This window comes from Strigops habroptila, chromosome 5, assembly GCF_004027225.2.
Source record: "Strigops habroptila isolate Jane chromosome 5, bStrHab1.2.pri, whole genome shotgun sequence".
NCBI lineage: Eukaryota > Metazoa > Chordata > Aves > Psittaciformes > Psittacidae > Strigops > Strigops habroptila.
In genome coordinates, this window is record NC_044281.2 from 59,462,561 (window position 1) to 59,483,376 (window position 20,816).

Here is a 20,816-nt window from a genome sequence, read left to right on the forward strand (position 1 = left end):
AGACATGGGAGGCCAGGGGTAGAGGGTCTCAGCCCAGCTCTGCTAAGGGTTTTGGGAGCATTACCTTCACGTTTTTGCTCTCCAGACTTTACCTTGCCTGTGCAGACACTGCAGGCTAGTCAGGGCAGGACCTTTCCAGGTTCCTAAAACTCAGTACAGGGGGAAGAGAAGGGGCTGATGCCAAGCAGGGGCTGTGCACAGCTGCGGCAGGGGGACCAAAGACTGTCCGCTAACACTGCCCCCTTCCCCACATGGACACAGAGCCATGCCAAGTGGGTCTTTGCAGGGGATTCAGGATCCCCAGCTGTAATGGGACAGCAGAGCCTTGCAGACACCCTGGCAGGGAAGACCAAGAGCAGCTTTGTTCCCTTCGCTTTATCTCCCAGACAATGGCACATTCAGCAGGTGTTAAATGTTTTAATGGGATTCAGGGTAGCTTCTGTTGCCCACCTGCCCCAAGGCCATTTCACCCCTCCCTAGAAGCCAGGACTAACAGCCAAGAAGAAAAGGCCTGTTGTGTGTTGCATTAACTGGCTGATGGCTGAGCACTCCTGATAACCAGCACAAGGAGGAGGGGAACCCCATTAGCTTGCCAAGCTCACACTCAGCCACCCTCATGCTGGCCGTATGGTTACCTGCCAGCAGCCTGTCCTGGCCCCCAGCCCCAGCCTCATGGGAACATCACCCCACTTCTCCACCCCACACCAGTGGGAAGGAGCAGGACCTGTATCTACAATATATGTGTGTTACGAAAGTGGCTGGTGTTGGGGCAGCAGCCAAATCGAACCAGTACAACAAGCTCAGAGTTCTTCCTGCCTGAGACCCAAATGCAGTTAGTGGAGACAGGGCTTCTCCCCTCTTCTGGCAGCTGGGCTGTGGGTCTGGCTCTGCTACAGTCCCACAGTTCATTGCCTTCACCCTTGGCAGTGGCAAAAGGCCTCTTACAAAGTTTCTTGCTAAGGGACAAGTCCTTCCTGCCAGCACTGCACGTCAATCACATCGCCTGGGTAAATGGGCCAAGGAGCTGGCAGCACAGCCTCTGACAGCAGAAAGGGGGCGAAGCTTTCATAGTCTAAGATGGTGTGGGATTCAGTTAGGTTGAGGGAATGGCCACTGGTGGGGAGGTTCCACTTCTCCAATGATGTCGACAGTGGTGGTGCCTGGGCACACATGGAGTGTTTTCCAAAACCAGGGCCAGGGCCTAGCTCCCAGTTGGAGAAGAGGAAGCAGGAATTACCCCAGCCTGGGAAGGGGGCTGGCCCTGGTGTATTTTTAACTTAGGATGAGGATAAAAGAAGAAAAGCGTGACAGCTGCTAATGGCTTTGCTTAGTGCATGCTGAGTGTTTCTGGTTGACAGGCACCAGAGAAGACCTAGAACAGAGGTGACACACCACCACCTCACATCCCCTGCAAAGAGCAGAGGGAAGAAAGGTTTCTCTCTCAGAAGTAGGGGTAGCTTTCAGACTTCTTGGTCCCTGACTCACCCGTTGCTGAAAGCATGCCTCGGGGCTCTCTCCGACTAGAGAAATGCTAATTAGAGAAGTGAATTTACCTCTGGTAGTGCTTCATCAGGCAGGTAAAGTGTGAGTACTGTTTCCTCCAAGTCCAGGCTCTGTTCAGCACAGGAGAGTGGGGAGAATAGGAGCTTTAAGGGCAAAAAAATAATTCCCTGCACACACACATGTCTGCACTCAGGCTCCATCCATTCACTCTTGGGCGTTACACCAGACTAACACACAGCATTTCCCATGCTGACCCATCTGTCCCACAAGGCAGAGGAGTTAAATGGTGATGCAGCTCAGGGAGCATCAGATCACACAGGAGGTCTGAGGACCCTGTCTCTTCTGCTCCAGGCAGCTGGATTCAGCCTACTTTAGGACAAAAGTGAGGCTCCTGCCTTTGCAAGTGTTACCCACTTAGGAAGCTTGTCACAGGACCACAGAGCATGTGTAGTGAGAAGCCCAGACCAGGCAGAGTCACCTCAACAGCCCGGCCCTGCTGCTGCCTTGAGCTGGGGAGGAAGGAGGTAAGAACCCATCACCAGTTCAGCACCAGCAGAAGACAGAAAAGCTGCTGTGCGACCTAGGAGACCTGGCAGCCAGGGTGTTGGGGAGGGAAGAGAGGATCTGCACTTCTCATGAGAGGGATCCAGGGCGCACGTGAAGGCCCCAGGCACCCAGGCTGAGCACAGGAGCTGGCAGTGCCTTTGCTGTATCTCTGACAACAGGAACAGCTCAGCCCTGGGGCTTAGTAGCGGTTACGCAGGCAGGGTCCCTGTACAGAGTGGAGCGCTGGGGTGATGCTGGGTGAGCTGCGGCCCCCCCGGGCACAGCAGGCAGCTGTGGGCAAAAGCCCTCTCTAGCTTCTGGAGCATGGTCTTCTCTTGGGCTGCAAGGGGAGAAGGTGCACCTCCAGTCTCAGCTGGGCGCTGGCACTGGGAACATAGAGCAGGAGGGTTTGGAGGGGAATACCAGCTGTGTTCCCACCGGAGCAGGATGGCTGAGTGCCCCCCACGTCATAGAGCCCGTGGTGGCGCTGCAGAAGAGGGGAGATGCTGCGAACCTAGCCCGGCTGCCTAGCAGGGCCGGCTGCAACCTCTGCCGGGGAGCAGGCAGCCGGTGCCCGGCCCCATCCTCAGCCCTGCGCTGGTACCTGGCATTTCTCACAACTAACACTGCCACCTCCCGGCTGTGACAAACCCGCTCTGCACAGCGACGCCTCCCGTAGCCCGGCGGGACCCTTCAGCCAGGCCAAGGCTCAAAGCATCCCCTTCCCCAGTTTGAAAAGTGAAGAGTTTGTCTTCTGCGGTTGCTCTCAAACCCAGATGCATCGATTATGTATCTTACACGCCGGTGTCTGTGTGCCCAGAGGCCAAGCTGCTTTTATTGGGTTGCTGAATGTGCTGGACGGTGCTGCAGCTGCTCTCTCGGGCTGGGCTGCAGTACATGGGACCTGCAGCAGCCTCTGGAGCAAGGAGGGGAGGAGGATTCCATACCTGCATCCTACTGATGTTGGCAGGGGCTCAGCACCTCAATGCCCAGCTGTCAGTCCGTCCTCAGCCACATTTCAAAGAAGATTCCCCTCCTCTCCCAGCTCATACAGACTGGGGGCAGTGGGAACACTCACAGAGGTTGTCCATGTGCTCCCTATATCAGAAGGAGGTTCTTCTCTGATGATGTGGCCAGCTATAAACAAGCAAGATCTCATGAACTCTGCCGTGGAGTTGCCAGAGGATTCAAATTGGAGGTGAGGACACAATCAGGACATAGGTCCTCAGAGGCAGACAGCATGCTGAGGTCCGGTCGTGGTGTGGGAGGATCAGAGTTGCGCTGGACACCACAGGGATGTAGAGTGGAGGCAGTTGATGTGCGTAATGAGCTCAAGCAGGCCAGTGCCCAGCAGCTATGCTCTTGAGGGCGGTGGCGGTGCTGGACTGGTGATTCTGAAGAAGAAGAGATTGGTTTTGGGGTGGGGGAGAGCAGCCTGCTGCCACCTCCCCCAGCCAATCACCCCTCCCCGAGGGATCATGGGAAACACCCAGCATCTATCTAGACAAGGCTCCTGCAGCACTGGAGATGAGTTCTGCACCCAACAGCCTTCTCCCATCCTCCCCCAGTCCCATCTGCCTGCACTTCTCCCCAAGCTGGGACAAAGCCTCATGTTTTGCCCTCAGCCCCAGGTCTGCCTCCGTATCAGTGGCATTCCCTCACCCTAACTAAATCCTACACTATCTTAGACTGTGAAAGCTTTGCCACCTTTCTGCTTTCAGAGGCTGTGCTGTCAGCTCCTTGACTCCTTTACCTAAGAGACCTTCCTTGTATTGGGCTCTCCAGTGCCTCAGACCCTTCTGCTAGGTGTTCACTCAGAGGGCCCTGCCCCTGAGCTGCATGATGGTCTCGGCTCCACAGAAAGGCTGTACCTTTATCACCTCTGCTCTGTGGCTCAGTACAAGCCAAGAAGTGGCAGAGGCTTTGGGAGTAGATTCCCTGTTTTGCAGACAGCCAGTGATCCAGCTAATCCATGTGGTCCAGAAAATGGGCTGTATTTCAGCCTGACATATTAAGGACAGGTCCCGACACCCACCCACCCTCATCTCCCCCAGCACAGATACGCTCTGCTACCTTTGGGAAGGGCTGGGGGGTAGAGCAATGACCCTGGGCCGGGCTGTCAGCATCACTTCACCACGGCTGGCTTCAATCAGGATATTCTGCAGTGTGTTCTCCAGCACCAGCTCCACCAGGCTCCTAAAGGCTGGCTGCCTGGAGGGACAAAAGCACAGGCAGAGGACAGCTATCAGAAAGCAGATAAGGCAGGCTGTTTGCTGTGACTCCTCCCAGGACACATCAGGCACTGCAGTGGAGCACACACAGTTTCCTACACACTGAGGCCAATGAACCTAAGACTTGAGCAATGAGGTGCTGACCCTTCTCCCAGAGCTGCCACCAGCTGCTATCAGGCCCTGACATCAGACAGAGGTGGGTGACTGTGGCTTTAGTGCTTCCTCCCTCCAAGCTGTGCTGTAGTTAATATTTGTGCATATGCTTGTGGCCTGTAGCAGTGTGTAGCCACAGCAAATCCAAGGTGATGAAATACTACAGTGAAAGTAAAAGGTAAGGTGAGCACACACTGCACTTAGGTCCAATACATCCAGGACTGTCCGAATATAAAGCAGACATCACTCTCTAACAGCATCCTAGCACTGCCCACGGCTCAACCCCAAGACACAGCAAACCTGCAGTCTTTATAAACCACACTCAGGAGAGGGTGGCTAGGTGGGCTAGCATTGATTTCCACCCAGGACACACAGAACAACTCAGAAGTGCCATGGCTCTCTTGCCTGTGCAGCTTCCTCACCTGCTTATCATCTCCTTCTGCTCCCTCAACTGCTCATGGTGGAAAATATCCAGCAAATCATTGTTGGGAGAGGTTTCCTGCCTTGTTTCTTTCCTCTCTCCATCCTTCTTAGGGTAAAGATCTGGCGAAGCAGAGACCCTGGAGGGGACTCTGGAGCACTGTCTCCTGTCCTGGAGCTCTGCTGATTCTACACACCAAAACTGGGAGAAATATGGAATGGGCTCATCCAGGGTGCTTCTTATTGCGTCATGGAGCTGGGTGTTCTCCAAGAGGCCTCTGGGAGGACAAAGATATAAGGGGTGAATCCCAGGAAACCAGATGACCGATGTCAATGTTTAGTCTGTCCCTTCTTGCTTTCTGGGCCTGAGAAAGCCAGAAAGATGGCTCGAGCTAAGGAAACTTCCTTTCCCTCCCCAGCACTGGTTCTTTACATTTTTGCAGCTGACAGAAAAAATAGGTGAATCCCAATGCAGCCTGTTCCCAAACTCATGGCAGCAGAGTGTCCTGGTGTCCTGGGCAGTGACACCATTCGCTACACAGAGATGGGCCCAGCCCCTAGCTAGGGAGCAAGACCCTGCCTTTGGCTATCACACCTGGGCTTCTGAGCTCTAGTTCCCAGTGCAGCCTTTGCCAGGCTGCATCCCCCATTCCGGTGCAGCAGGAGCACACAGACTCCTTTGGGATTAGCAGAGGGCTGGCCATGCTGCACACACTCCCCTCCAAACCGGGTGGGGGTAAAAGGATACACACCTGATGACACCTGCGAGTATGTCAGTCACTATCTGCAACTCCTGTTTGGAAGCAGCAGCCAGGGACAGCCTTTTGGGCTCCATTTCCATCGTGTCTTTGTCCCTTCTCCCATTCACAAACTTGGTCTCCAAGGGCTGGTTGCTGAAGGGCCTGGGAAAGAAGGAATTCTTCTATCAGAGGCAGAACCAAACTTCCTTGTATCCCCCTGTTTGAGCAGCAGCACTGCAGGCAAGCGAGAAGCAGTGCAGGAGTGGGAGCTGCTGCATTTGTGAAAGCAGCAGGGACATTGTCATGAGAGAGGAGCACTGAGCTCTGACAGTATCTCCTTTTGAGGGAAAGAAACAGGTCATGTTAGCTAATGCTGGGGAAAGCAAGGCACCGCTTGCCTAATACTGCAGCACTGGAGGGGAATAGAGCAGAGCTCCAAGTTCAGTGCAGATCACAGCATGGGCAGCCCTGGCTCAGATGAAGATGCCAATCCAAAAAGCTTACCAGGACAGGAAGTATTTGGGGAGTTCAGAGGTGAAGTTGTTGAAGAAGTCCTCAAGAGAGTAGGCTGTGGCTGTCACGCCAAGGTGTAAGAGGATGGGCTTGGGAGGCTCTGGTTTCACCCGCACCCAGGTGGCTTCTTTGTCCAATAGCCGCCTCCTGTCAATGTGTCCAGCTGGCTGATTGGGCGTAGGGTGGTTTTTAATTGGGGGTAAGGTCTGTTAGAGAGAAAGAAATGGCAGGTACTTAGCTGCTCCTTTGGCCACAGATAGGCTGGTGTAGGTGTGAGCACAGGCCTGACAACTGGGAAGCCCAGCAGCCAGCACCACCAGACCCTGGACAGGAGAGAGCATCAGAATGATCTTGGCACTGCAGTTCTGCTATCAGGCACAAGTGGCCATGCTGGGAATCAGGTCCACTCTATCCTCCCTGCCTAGTATGCCAGCCCTGAGGGTCAGCAGGACTTCAAGGTCTCTCCAAGGTACTTGGGGCTGTTGTATTCCTATCCATTCCTTTTGGAACTCTGGAAGGTACAGAAATGCATGTGGAAATAGCCTGAAAAGGAGCCAGGAACTGACTCCAGCCATACTACATGGGCCAGTTAGGGTCTCCATTACCAGCAGTCATCTTGGGTCTCCATTACCAGAAGTCAGTCTGGGGGAAGTTTCTTAGAGCAGGACTAGTCCAGAAGCCTGGGCCAGAAGGACACCACGCAGTTCTGGAGAAGCCCTCAGGTATCGCAGGACTCCAATGACCTTTGAGACATAACTGTCCAGCCTCTGAGAATGAGGCCAGAGGCCTTCACTGCTCCAGACACAGAACAGGTGATTGCAGGCTCCAAATTATCACTAGGAGAAAACCCCTATTGGACTAAACAAAACTGCTTTTACTTTTCCCTTATATTCATCCCAGCGAATGCCTTGACCTGCATCACTGATTACACCTAACAGCACAGAGCAGACAGTCCAAAGCTACAGTTGCCCTGAGCTGATACCCTCACACACAGTTGAGGATATGCAAAGGCACTCTGCAGGGTCCCAGGAGCACTGCTACAGCCTTACTATGGTGGGAATCCTGAGATAACAAGCTGTGTCTACCAGCTGAATTAATCTGTTCAGGCTCAGCCTCACGCACTTCCCCTTAACCCTTCCACATCTTGGGTTAGCTGGTTCTCCACAAGCCCTGTCATTCCCACAGCACGTCCTGCGGATGGCTGTACACACAGTGTGGCTTCGCCTTTGGGTCCAGGCAGTTCTGCAGAGCATTCACTGGGACCTTGTCTCACACCTTACCACAACTGCCAGAAAAGCTGTCACAGTTGTGCAAACTGGAGGGGCAAAATGAGCTTTAAAGCTTTCCGGGCACTTAAGGCAATTCCGGCCTGCAGTTTCTCCTGAGGCACAGAGCGCAGCTCTTCTAGCAGTGAGGACAAAGTCTGCACCACATCACGCCAGGGTCCTGCCGCTTTCTGTCGTGGCACACATTCCATTGTGGCCACAGCGTGAAACCAGCCCAGGTACTGACTGCCCTGTGTGCATCTTTCCTGCTTATTTGAAACCTTTCCCTCTTTCTCCAGCCATGGGTGCACATTCAGTTCCAGTTTCACTTCCTGTTCACTTCAGCTGGAAAGTTACTGCCCACAGGACACAATCAGTCTGCTGCTTCTGGCTTCTCCAAACAGTCTGTCTCCCAAAGCCTTGAAGCTACAAATCCTGCTGTGCTCTCTGTCCAGGCTCCCACGCTGTGATATCCAGCATCTGCATCTTTTCTAAAGCAGTCAGTTTGATTCTACTATGGGTGAGACAGGTCTGACTTACCTTGTATCTCCTCATCACAGCTGAGGATTCAGGAAGAACTTCTGTCTCAGCAGAATCTGATGACCTCTGAAAAGAAAGGGAGATGGCAGGGAGAAGGAAGAGAAACTGTCTTATAGGAAAGATATGGAGCAGAACAAGACTCCAGGATTTTGTTTTACTTTGTCCCAGCTGAGTCAATGACCTCATCCTCCCATTCTTCACTCAGGCCACACTCTTACTGGCAGTTGCACATTTCTCTCCAGTGCTTATTCATAGTTAAAAATCCAGTCATCAGTTTCTAGAGCCACTGGCTTTGTTTCCCCTAGGGCTTCTTATGCACTTCCAAATTTCAGACAATCATTAGCAGTTTCAGAGTTTGTAAGGCAATTCTTGGCTTTAAGAACCAGCATCTCCTTTTCCGCTATCCACAGACCAGCTATGAGATCTTGAATAGGTCAGAGTCTCATGTCCTCTTATCAACTTGCCTAGATTTTCTTAAAGAACATCTCTTGTTGACATGGGCTGCTGTTTCTGAGCTCAGTTAAGCTGGTGTAAAGTTCTGGCAGCACTTACCCCTGCAGGTGACTTTTGCTTCCCCAGATCCTTCTCTGTGATAGTGAATTCCACAGCCTGCCGTGCCTTCTCCTTTTCCCACTCCTGCAGCTCCCTCTCATACTGAATCAGGGACTCCTGGATGTATAGCTATGAAGCAAACCATGTTTACAGTGACCAGGGCTAGAAAGGAGATGCAAATAATACAGCCTCTGGCTCAAGTCCATGCCTGTCACCAATTCCTCTCTTCCAGGAGGTCCCAGCCAGAAGCCCACTCCCCTTCCATGTCTTCCAGTAGCAGGAAGGGAGAGAACCATTATTGTAAGACTGATACAGAGAAGACACAATCTCTTGCCAAAGAACAAGTGTCCAGAGGGACACTACTGCAAGTCTGTGCCCTCACTAATATTACAGAAGCAAGACTTGCCTTTTGCAGATACTTAAGTCTCTGACATCCACTGAAAGCCACTCCCATTCAAACTGTGACTTCTAGTAGCTGGGTTCAACTCACAAAGCCACGTTTCACAATTACACCTCATCTAGTGAGCCACACAGACACTTAAAGCATCAGGAAAGATGAAGCTCAATATCTTCAGGAATGAGAAGCACCAGCCAGCATTATGGAGCAAAGTAGAATTCCTTCAGCTGGAAGCAGCAGGCAGCTGACTGCTGGGGGCAGCCATTTGGGAACTGTAGTGACATACCCAGGTGATGGTAATACACAGGTACCTCTTGGGTCTCACCTCACACACCAGATCTGTGCTGCAGAATGAAGCAGTCCCTGCAGGCTGCAGTGTGATGAAGCAGGGGATGCTTTCTCCAGGCTGCACAACCCCTGATTCTGGAGCAATCTGTAACACCTGGGGAAAAAAACAAACAACAAACCCAAGCCACAGAGGAGCTGTTTCACTGTTCTGAGACCTTCCTATGTTCTTATCTTTGTAGGAAACACAGGACTGTGGGAATTCTCTCCCCTTCCCTATCAGAGGTATGTGACATGAGTGAGGTACAGCTGATACAGTGCAAGAACAACCATGGACTTTGCTGGTAGATGTGGTCCTGAGATTCGTTATTGCACCCTCTAGTTCCAGGTTCACATATCCTCACTGAAGTTTTCAGATTTCCCTCTGAATTCCTGTCTTTCCCCACCTATCCTGACCCTTGCCTTCACTCTTCCCTGCCCTTTCCTTTCAACAGCTAGTACAAAAGCCAATTCCTTAGGACTGTTTCTGAGTGTCTGGTTGAAAATGGAGTTGTAAGGTGCTTTCAGGGCACAACAGAGATGGGCAAGAAAGCTGTAGAGGAAAGAGAAGGACTCACCCTCTTGTCTTTACGGGTGCTTATCTGCCAGGCAAACACAACAGTCTTGCTCTCTGAGATATTGTTGAGAAAGACAAGTCGACTGGCTTTGGTGCAGTCTGGGATATTTCCAAAGCAAATCCTTTTGTGGGACAAGGTGGCTGCCTGCAGGAAGCAAGGTGAAACCAAGAGAAATAACAGGGAAGGAAGATGGGATGTGGCCATTGGGGAAGTGCAATCACACAGTCACCTTTAGGTTATCCAGCAAATGACAGATGATATTTGCCAGTTACCTTTACCATAACAACTTGAGCAAATGTTACATTTCTCTCATTTTTGCTCTGGTTACAATGACTCTTCATGTCAAGAGCCCTGTTGCAGTGGGATTGAATGAGCAATGAATAGGAAGTAACGCTGGTGCTGGGGCACAAAGGACCAGTAGCACTCAGATTCCCCCTGCAGCACTTGCAGGCCAGGCCTTTTCCTACTTCAACGGCAAACACGTGACTTGTGTCCTTGTCCAAATCATCATCAACTTGAATGTGAGTTTTGGGAAACTGCTCCCTACTGTACCTTGCTACTAGTCTATCCCATTCTCCAGGCAAACTCCAATTAATTGCACTGATCATTAGAAAAGCTAATGATTCTTGGTTACAGACAACAGAGCCTTATGGAATGGCATCTTCATTGGCAGCCTGAGACAGGTTTTTAATCATCTCTTTGCTGTACCCAGGAACGCAACCGCCCTGCTGGAAGCCAAAGAGCATATGTAGCTATGGCTGCGCTCCAAGGTAGGCATGCTGATGTCACCAAGGATGAATCCTTCACCTGCCTGGACTATGCCTCTGCTGATGCTGTTTAATGCTGATTCATTACACTGTGGGTAATGAATAAATCTGTGGGTGAATTTAACAACAAATTTTTTCTGGCTGACAGGTCAGCTCAGGCTGGGCCAAACAAGCTGCTGCTGAGCCAGTGACAGGTTAAACACGTGCATTCCTCAGGATGTGCCTGAATGAGTGACTATCCTGCAGTCTGCATTCAGGTTATGAATCATCAGAGTTTAGCTGTGAGGTGGTAGCAGCCAAGCCCTGGTGGGGTATGTCAGGAGCATAGTGCTTTTTTTGTGAATGAATTGCCAAAGAAAAAGGTGTTGTAGCTGCCAATGAGAAAGCTAGCTGTGATGGAGGGGTAATTTTTAATAGAAAACTCAGAACATGAACAAATCCTAAAGCCTTTTTGGTTCTAATGGTAGTGGAAGCAGCAAGCAGGAAAGACAGCACCCTTCAGAACAACTGCTTTTGTGAGTTAAGCTCTAGATGACCTCCTGGAAAGGAAATGTCTTGCTCTATCTCATGGCAAATGAACACTTCTGCAGCAAAGGCTATTGCTAGATGGGCTCACTTGCATATTTCAGTCTCTCTCACCACATTTCTGGATTGCCCATATTGCTCATATCAGCATACCTGGACTTACCTGCCCAGGCACAGTTAGCTTGGTAGAACCTAGAAAGACTGAAGGAGGCAAAACTTTACTGGATACAGCAGTCTCTTCTGTGGTGTTTGGATCGTAGCCTTCTCCCTTGAAAGTGATCACAGCTGATTCACCCCCCAGGATGTGGATGGGAACATCAACCTGCCTTGGACAAGAACGGAGTTTTAAGTCCAGAGTCATATTTGGGAAAGATGTGCAATAAGCTAATATACTTGCTAATGGACTAGTTTAAATACAACACATGACTGAATTAAGAGAAATCCAGTCTTTTGTTCTTTCAGGCCTTGCCCTTCCCTGCTAACTATGAGATGGGAAGAGAGTCCCTCTTGGAGCAAAAGTTGGAGTTTTAAATTTATGTATTTTTCCATGCATCCACCGCAGAGTGGGGCAATAAGTAGTGCTCCAGCTCTGGTCCTGCCTGCTTGCTGCAGCCTGGGACAAAGGTCTTTGGGAACACTGTTTGCAGAGGTCTGCAACAGCGTACACTGCATTGATAAAAGAGACCAACTTCAGCCTCTTTGGTGAAATTACTGGAGGCCAAGAATGAACCACAAATCTGATCAGATACTGTTGTTATCCTCAGTCACAGTTTGATCCTTGAAAAATATGTACTAGGATGACTTTGGTTGTGGAAGAAACCTATTCTTTAGGAAGAAGAAACTTATGAAATAACAATCTATCTGCTCCATTTCCTGACCAGACTACCCACTCACTATCTTTCAAGACTCTGCTTCTTGGAGGAATGGAGCTCAATTCAGCTGTAGCATGACATGGACCAACCATCATTAAGAGATCTAAAGAGTTTTAGGCACACAACAGAAACAAACTGTTTCTGTCAATCACGAGAAGGGTCTTACCAAATATGTTCTAGCTTCCAGTGGTGAGAAGATCCACTCAATGTGGCCTGTTATGCCAGGGGGGATTTCACCTCTGGGAGTTAGGCAGACAAACACAGGATGCCAAAAATTCTCCTTCTGGATCTTCACAACCTTGTCCAGCTGAACCTCAAATATCACCGGTACGGAGCCACCGTTGTAGAGTTCATAAATCTAAAGTGAGTGAGAGACAGTAGAGCTTCTTGTACCATGCACAAATTCAACTAGTTAACACTTCCCCAGAGGACTCAGATAAGCAATAATTAATTAGCCAGCTTGTCTCCTAAGAATGAGGAGACCTCATAGTGTCAAGATTTATCACTAAGGCTCTAACAGGAGACTGTGCTGAAGGTTTATCACCACCCATGTACATTGATAACTACAGTGCTCTCCAAGTGGTGCCCTGCAAATTCAGTCTAGGAGAAAATTAATACAAATTAGCTAAAGGGATCACTGTAAAGTGGATTACTTGAAATGCAAAACCACTCATATTAAAGTGATCTTAATTCAATTCAGACTTGTTCATTTCTCAAGTAAATTAGGCAGAACAGCCTTTTTGCTGAATAAGTGCTTAAGGAAGTTTAATTAATTTACTAAAAAACTAATTAGGATTTATTTCCAGAGTGCCTGGAGCAGCTAGACAAGTTTTCACTCGGATCCAATGCAAGAGAATAAGGGGATGGCCCAACACACCTCATAAGCATTCTGGCTAGAGTGAAAGCCAAATCTTGTCAAACTGCAGATGGTGAAAGGTACTTTCCCTGCTGCCATCCCAGCAGCCATTTCCAGACTCTGCTAGTCTCAAAGCTCTGCTGTGATGCTTTCCTGTGGAGGCCATTCCCTTTCCTGGGAAATGCCTGGGATACTGCTTGTCCTTGGGACACAGTAACACTAGCTCCTTCCCCGCACTTGCTGCTGCGTTTGGCCCCAGGATGCTCACCTGTGTGGGGGGGTGGGAGGTCCCAATGGCAACAGGTGTGAAGAGGTGCTTAGAGGATGTAAAATGAATGTACTGCTGGCCCAGTTCCACTGTTACGCCGCTGAAGTTCAGCTACAGTGGAAACAAAGATAGTCACTTTCTCACAGGGGCTTGGTCCCATCATGAAAAACTGCACGAGGACTCTGAAGGACTTTGCAAGCTGAGGGCGTTACAGATTTAAGTTGCTAATACCAGGACAGTGTGTCCTAAGAAAAAAGCAAGGAGATGGAGAGCCTACTCAACTGTTCGCTCTCCTCTGAAAGGTTTGCATCTTGTTTCAGGGAGAAGGTACTTTTCTCTCTGCTGTGTCAGGCACCAGCCTCAGTGTTTCTCTGTGCAAGTATATGGTAGAAATTCTCCATGAATGAAAGTGTCTGGACTGTACATAAGAGAGTGTGCAGCTGTGACAACCAAATCCTTTGGAAACAGGGGATTTTAGGTAAGTAATGGCTTCCTCTTGGAAAGAACCATCTGGATGTCTTCACTCTGGAGGACATCCTGCTCCAAGAATATGTCTAACAGTCCAAAAGCTGCAAGAAGATCCCAGCTGAATTTTAAGCAATCAAGTAGTGATCAACAGCAAAGCAGCCACCAGGCACTTCAAGCGAAGCAGAGAGATTTGCAGAGCTATTTCATGGAAAGGAAGAGACATGGGATTCTGCATTTTGAGAAAACTGCAATCAGGCTGGAGATGAGTCACGATGCATGATTTCCTACAGGATCACTCCAAAGTACCCCTGAGCTGTCTGCCTAGAGGCAGAGTCTGCAAAGCACTCACAGAGCTAGTAATGTCTCTGCATGGGCCAAAGGGAGATAAGCTGCTGCAGTTTACAATTAGCTAAGCCTAAAGCATGGCTATTTTTCAAGTGCATATGCAGAAGATGGAGAGGATGTTTGTGATGGCAGGTGGATGCCTTGGACAGACCCCTACAGGAGATATTGTATCAGCTGCTTAAAAAAGAGCAGAGAATGCCAGTTCCTCTAAAACAACCCATTCTAGTTTAGCTCCATAAGCAAAGTGAGGAGGGAGAAGGGACTAGAAATACAATGCTAACAAGGTCTCACATGGGATCTTTTCAAAGCACTACATGAGCATTCAGCCTCCTGAGAGCCTCAGCAAGCCAGATGAAGTGCAAACAGGAGGAGGACAAAAGCTGATGCTTTCAAACTGCAAGGGAAAAAGGGACAGGAACCTTCCTGAGCTTTGGGAGTAAAATACACATTTGTATTACTTTGGTCAAAAAAACTAACTTGGATTCCACCAGACCACAACTACTGAAAAAAATGCTGCCACCAATTTCCATAGACACAAGATACAACTTTTAGAGGACTGTCAGTTAAAGGTAGACAAACAGAGAAAAGTGAAGACCTACTGAGTAGGCTTACCTTCCATAGTGCACAGATTTTGTCTCACAGCAATGACTTAGAGCATGAGAAGACAGGGATGCCAGATTCCCAAAGGAGCAGAGCTGCCTGGAGAACATGTGGTGCAGGTGACAGCATCTCACAAAACCTAATTAGCAGCTCTGAGGCAAAGCACAAACACTTCCAATTTATGGATGCTGTGTGCTTGGGGATTCTCCCTGGGAATCCGGCCTCTCTCTCCAGCGAGTTCTGTGAACCAGCCTCCCTCATCCTGCAACACCTGCAGCTGGCTGAGCTTTTCCTACTAACACTGCTGAGGGCCGCAGATTCTGCGTGGCCAAATGATCCCGGAGCTGTGAGAACAAGGTCACAGCTGCACTCTTACAGGCAGGCTATGGCAGTGAGGCAAAGGACAACCTGTGAGAGTATTAGGCAGCAAGAGGCCCCGTTTCCCTACTGTGCAAGGAACTGGATAACACACAAGTCCCACAGAAGTTTCATCCTGCAGCCAGAAGAAATTGCCAATGCAAAATCAGTTTGGGTCCTTCAGAGCACCTATAAATCCAGCCACATCATAGGACTGAAAGTTGGCCACAGAGAGGGGAAGGAGTAATAACGAGGGAGGTCCTCCTGAAGATGAAGCAGACAGGCTCTGTTAGGGAAGCAGAGGAGTGGGAGGTCAAAATCTGACCACAAGCATAGAACCATCTCAGAAGTGAATTTGGACTTCTCAAAAAATGAGGCATTGGCTTGCAGCTGGCCAACATCACTGCTCTGAAGCCAGGCAATTTGGAATTTGACAGAATGACCAAGCAGTATCCCAGCCCAACGGTCTCTACCTCTGCCTATTGGTGCTTTCTCAAATTTCCAAAGCTTAACTTTTGGCGTGGTAATACCCAAAATGTCACCCCAAGGTTACCTTCCCTTAAGGTTAGCACATGTTCTGCACATTTCACCAGATTCCCAGACGAGGCTCTGCTCAACCCCAGCATGTGAGCTTGCTTAGGGCAGTCTCTGCCATGGGACTTGGCAGGTCTGTGCCTTTCATGCCTTGACTGAAAGGACAGAAGGCACGTTCAGTCCCTCAACTGCTCTCTCTGCAGAGGGAGGAGCCTTTTCTACTCCCACTTTCTGATATTAGCAGTTAAGTACTGGCACTGCACATCCCTGCGGGTCGTGACCACCTGTACTCCTCCAGGTGTCTGGATTAGCCTCTGCAGCTCATATTGCCCAGAGCTCCAATGCATTCAGGGATCTTTTATCATCCCCAGGGCCTCCCATGCTTTTTCAGCCCCTTCTGCAGTGACGACAGATGGTAGGGTGGTGGCCTCTAGTAGCCGCCAAAGCCACTGGCTATGTGGCAAGAGAGGATGTGTGCCCTACAGGCTTCTGGTGCTCCAAAGCCTACTCCCTCACTGGCCAGCTGGTGAAATGCTCACAGCCACTCTCAGGATTGTGCCAGGCAGGCAGAGCACAGGGAGCCTGTCCAAGGGCTTTGAGGGAAGGCACAGTTAAGCCACTGTTTGAACAGCTTGGTCAAAGGGTTGGATTTTCAGCTGACAACAGTCCTGAAAGAAAAGAAAAATAGAAGAGATGTGTGAACACAGTGGTCTCATAGGAAAATTCAGAGACAGAAAGGAAGGCTCAGCCGGGCATGAGCTGTGCCCTGCAGGACACAAGGTGACTTTGACTCTACATGACAGTTTGAGAAAGGGGGAAGAGAAAGAAAATAGTTCCAAGCCTGAGGAAATGCTCAGGGAAAACACACTACAGATCAGGTGTGGGGTGCTTTAGCAAGCAACGAAGCAGGAAGCATGAGTAGGAAGCTCCTCTATCACTGGCAGGAGAAATAAGTGGGTGGGCAAAGCCATCAGGGCTGTAGTGGGAACAACCAACCAGGAATGCAGGGAGTACCTTCTGGGCCTGGGGAAGCAGCTGCCTCCATACCTTAGAGCTGGAGGATGCTTTGCCACCCTGTGCTGGACTGTGTATGCCCAAACTGCATCCAGAGCGGGTGGTACTTTTGGAGAAAAGCACATTCCAGGGTGGGGCTGAAGAGCACAGAGAGATGATGAGACAGAGAGAGTCAGGAAAGCTGTGTAGGAGAGAAGAGTGATGGGCTGCAGATCTGAGCTCCAGGATCACTGCATGGAAGAACTCATGGTGAGGCAGATGAAATTAGGGGAAGCAAGCACAGAAATGCTTGAGCGTGGAAAGCATGCAGGGACTGTAAAACCTGGGAAGGCTGGTTTGGGCTTCAAGCTGGCTTGGAGGAGGAAGCAATTCTGTACTACCACCACCAATAAAATACAAAGATTAACAAACAAGCATAATAATAGTAATAACATTAATAATAACTGCAACAATAATAAACAACAACAACAATAATCATCATCATCATCCTTTTAGTGGGAAAACCAGCAGATGCTACACCCAAGGGCCATTTTGCCAGTGCACTGGCACATCACACTGTGCTGAAACCATGAGTTTGTCAGGATGTTGGTTTTATGTCTCTGCTTGTCCCTCTGTTACTGCCTGGCCAGTGCAAATTACAGGGGAGAGCCACAGCCCCCACATGCCATTCAGCTTCTGGGGATTTTAATTCAGTTCCTACCTGCTGCTGTTCTGCAAACAGAAGCAAGAGACACCTGCTATCTTACCAGAATCTCATGGCCATAGGAAACCTTCAGCAGGACAGGGAGGTGGTCAATGCCAGTGAAATCATGTCTAGCAGTGAAAGAAGAGACAGAGGAAAACATTAGAAACCAACCTTGTGCCCAGGGTGTTAGAATCAGGGTCACACAGTACATTAGAGACAATTCACTTCCCAGCTAAAGAGTCACTGTTGCATAAGGGCCAGTGAGAGACGGAGGGGAACCGTTGTGTTTGGGTGGGAATGAGTGATGCAATGTTGATTTTAGTCATACACCCATTTAGGGACCCAAGTTTCTAGGCTAATGCCATTTGAAATGCCAGAACTTCACAGATCAGGTCTGCTGTGAAAGGGGAGGTGTCAGCTTTCTTCATACCCTCCACAGGCACACAAGGGCTAGCAGTTCTAGCTGATGACAAAAATATGACTGTATAATCTAAGCCACAGGAAGTGCAGCATCTTGCTTGTCTCCTCAACTGTCAGGTTGAGGCAGATCAGTGTCCCCAGCATGTCAGGTTAAATGTCTCTCGCACCTCGGTGTTAAAGGACACTAACAACATCCCCCTGAGGAAGACAAGCTTTGTGGGGTCCAGAAACAGGACATGCTCAGGGACTTTTTACTTGCCCAATCTCTGCTGGGCAAGGGGCGTGTGAAGGGAAAGGATCCAGCATGGAAACACAGGGGACTCTGATGGCAGATGCTGTCCTGGCACACAGTGAAGTACATGTAGTTGCCATCACCTGTGTGAGAGCTGGATAGATTCCTCCTGTCCTGGAAGAAGTTTCCCTGACTTTGGGGAAACACTGAAGAGCTGGTTATCCTGAATTCTCATCTGGTGCAGCTCACGGGAGCTAAACTCAGCATCCTCTGCCCAGCGCTCCATCTCCATCTTCTGATCAGAAGGAAACAAGAAGGCCCTACAGAACCAGTCAGTTGGTCAGCAAGAGACACCCAACTTCCCTAGGGCCATAGTCAGCATATTCAGTCCAGCCAGGCTTAGCCTAGCTGGTGGATACACATCACATTTTGTCAGGCCTGATCTGTAGACCTCTCTGACATTCCTTGCTTGCTCCCCCAGACCTACCAACAGATCTCAGTTGCAGCTCCACAACACAAGCTGCACCCACAAAATCCACTCCGTTAACTTGCAAACATCTCACAGTCCCTGGGAGCGCTTATATACCTCCTGACAGACTCCAGAAAGAAGGTTGAGCTCCCCCAAACACTGCTTACCACTCCACAGGCACCACACCCTTGTTCTCCAGCAGCAGCATCACTAGGGTAGGCTCTGAGCCTATCGGGGCAGCCCCAAAGTTGAAATCCAGCAGGAGACGGCTGTGCACTGGAGGGTTCAAGCATGTGCTGGTCACAGGAGAGAAAGAAGAGATTAAATTGAGGCAGGAGGAAGGGTCAGCAGGGCATAACAAGGAAAAGGGTCATTCTACACTGGCTCTCTTCCTTATAATTCTTCTCTGACCTTATTTTCTTGGCCCTTTTGGGAGGAAGGACACTGGGTGTAAGGTAGGTCTTTAGATTTTCTCAAAAAAAAAAAAAGAAAAAAAAATCTTTTATTCATGCCTAATGAAAGTGAGTGACATGAAGGAGTCCTCCTTAGCTGAGGTCTCTTTTCAGCTCCCTGGTACATACAACAAAGTCACTGGCATACTGGAGCTGGTTCAGTGGAGGACCAGCAAAATGGTTGAGGGCTGAAGCACATTACTTACAAGGAGCGACTGTGAGACCTGGGTTTATTCAGCCTTATGAAGCAAGGGCTCAGGAACAGCAACTGCACAAGTTGCAACACAAGATATTCCAATCAGATACTAGGAAAAAAGTTTTCACTACGGAAGTGGTCAAACACTGGAATCAGGTCCCCAGTCAAGCTGTAGTTTCTTTGCCCTTGGAGATATTCGGCATTGAACTGGACAAGGCCCTCAACAACCGGATCTAGTTGTCCCTGCTTTGAGCAAGGGGTTAGACCACAGACTTCTAGAGGTCCATTGCAATTAAATTATTCTTTGTTTCTGTGGCTCCTTTCTAGGCAGGGTAAGCAGAGAACTGGAGGTGAACAACTGTCTGAAGCAGCTAGGATGGAATAACAGAGTGCCACACAGCAGCAAGCTGCAACGCAAGCCAATGGCTGCAGCATCTCTGTCTGGCTGATAGGAGGGACTGAAAGATCTTCTGAGCCATTTCCTCATTTTACCTGTGCCTAGTGGGAACTCTGTAGATGAGCTCACTGGGAGTTGGGTCTTGCTTCAAGTATTTATTCAGCATGTCCAAGGAAAAGAGCCTCCAGAGGTGCAACTTGCTGATACCACTGCCACTGCCTGCTGAACAGGCATCTGTGATGCAGAAAGTTGGGTAGACACCTGTTGCTACAATGCAGCAGAGGGGCTGCTGCTCCTCTTCTGTGCTTGTAAGACCTGTAGCTGGGGAGAGAAAGAAACACCAAAAAGTAGTCATGGACCACTAAGGGGCAGCTGCCTGGGACAGCAAAACAGAGAGGCCCCGCCCAGACCAAAAAAGGAACAGGACTTTGGCAGCTTCTGAAAACCTCTAAACCACTGACTTCCAGTTGTACCTTGACTTCTGCATTTAGAGATCACCAAGATAATGAACGTGATCTTTCTCAACAATGCATTTACACAGGTTAGTTATGCACTATGTGAACCCCGTCTTTTTTTGTTTAAGCCTACAGTCTCGTCATTTTATGAAGTGCCCTTTGTTTTCAAGCTGAAAAATCATAAACATTTGTTTACATCTTGTCTTCTCCATACCATTCACATGGCATTGCCATGCTCCACTTTCCAAGCTGGAAGCTCCTTAACTCCTTGTCTAACTAGTGTCTTCTTGTACAAACATTGTTCCCCACCTCTGAATATCCCTGTTATGTGTTACACATCCCTGTTATCCCTCTCCATGCCTTTTCTAGTTAAACTTCCTTTTTTCTCATACAGGCACCAATCCAGATCTGTCAAAAGGACCCCAGCTGCATGGGACTGGTTGCATGAACTTCTCAGAATGTGTCTCAGGACATATCATAAAAGGCCATGATCATGCAGAGGAGCAGTGAATCTTGTGACCAGAGCAGAAGGAAACTTGGAGCTCTCCTTGGCTGTGTCTTATGGCTCAATCATATCTAACCTCAAAAGGTGCATCTAAAAGGAGATAGCACATAGGATCTGGCTCTGGTGAATTGCTCACCATCAGATTTCTTCAGGCAGAACTCATACACTGGGAACTGTGCTGCTCAGCCTGTTATGGCCCAGTCTACTTGATTTGGAGGGAATGGTTTTCCCCAGACACCCATCTCTCACCTGTGGGGGTGCAAAGAGCATATTTGATTGACCAGGTGTAATGCAGCCGACGGGCTGGCCTGACTGTTACTTGGGCAAAAGCTCTTGACCTTGCAGGGATTGTCCCTCTGGAGTGTTCCAGCTCTAGAGCTGTAGGAGAAAAGAGATTGTATGAGCTCCTGGCTCGTCTGTGTTCTACACAAAGATCCCTAAGCCTTCCTGCACTTAAGCCACTGCCCTCCCCATGCCTAATCATTAGGAATAGCTTCAGATGTTGAAGCTGGTGTTCCCAGACTGCAACTGTAGGCAGTTCATTGGGACTACTCGGCCTGCCTTTGGCCAGCAAAGAACAGGGAACTTCCCCAGAGGAAATCCTCTAGAAAGACAGCTAAGGGTTGCACTCCACTAT

At 49.5% G+C, this 20,816-nt stretch overlaps 1 protein-coding gene across 2 annotated transcripts in view; it reads right to left on the reverse strand.

Moving 5' to 3' along the window:
* Positions 1-2,854: 2,854 nt before the first annotated feature.
* Positions 2,855-20,816, reverse strand: part of CFAP65 (cilia and flagella associated protein 65) — a 33,095-nt gene continuing 15,133 nt past the window's right edge. Inside the window, exons 17-33 of one of the 2 annotated variants that reach the window (XM_030486901.1) lie at positions 20,429-20,557; positions 19,315-19,540; positions 18,342-18,470; positions 17,849-18,025; positions 17,115-17,181; positions 13,051-13,161; positions 12,093-12,284; positions 11,218-11,376; positions 9,763-9,906; positions 9,186-9,302; positions 8,464-8,592; positions 7,912-7,977; positions 6,098-6,312; positions 5,606-5,755; positions 4,856-5,131; positions 4,123-4,260; positions 2,855-3,443 (exon numbers count right to left, since the gene is read on the reverse strand). In XM_030486901.1, the coding sequence (XP_030342761.1) occupies positions 3,404-3,443; positions 4,123-4,260; positions 4,856-5,131; positions 5,606-5,755; positions 6,098-6,312; positions 7,912-7,977; positions 8,464-8,592; positions 9,186-9,302; positions 9,763-9,906; positions 11,218-11,376; positions 12,093-12,284; positions 13,051-13,161; positions 17,115-17,181; positions 17,849-18,025; positions 18,342-18,470; positions 19,315-19,540; positions 20,429-20,557 (2,465 nt within the window). In that variant the 3' untranslated portion in view covers positions 2,855-3,403. The remainder of the gene's footprint in view (positions 3,444-4,122; positions 4,261-4,855; positions 5,132-5,605; positions 5,756-6,097; positions 6,313-7,911; positions 7,978-8,463; positions 8,593-9,185; positions 9,303-9,762; positions 9,907-11,217; positions 11,377-12,092; positions 12,285-13,050; positions 13,162-17,114; positions 17,182-17,848; positions 18,026-18,341; positions 18,471-19,314; positions 19,541-20,428; positions 20,558-20,816) is intronic. The other variant, XM_030486902.1, reaches the window with a different exon arrangement.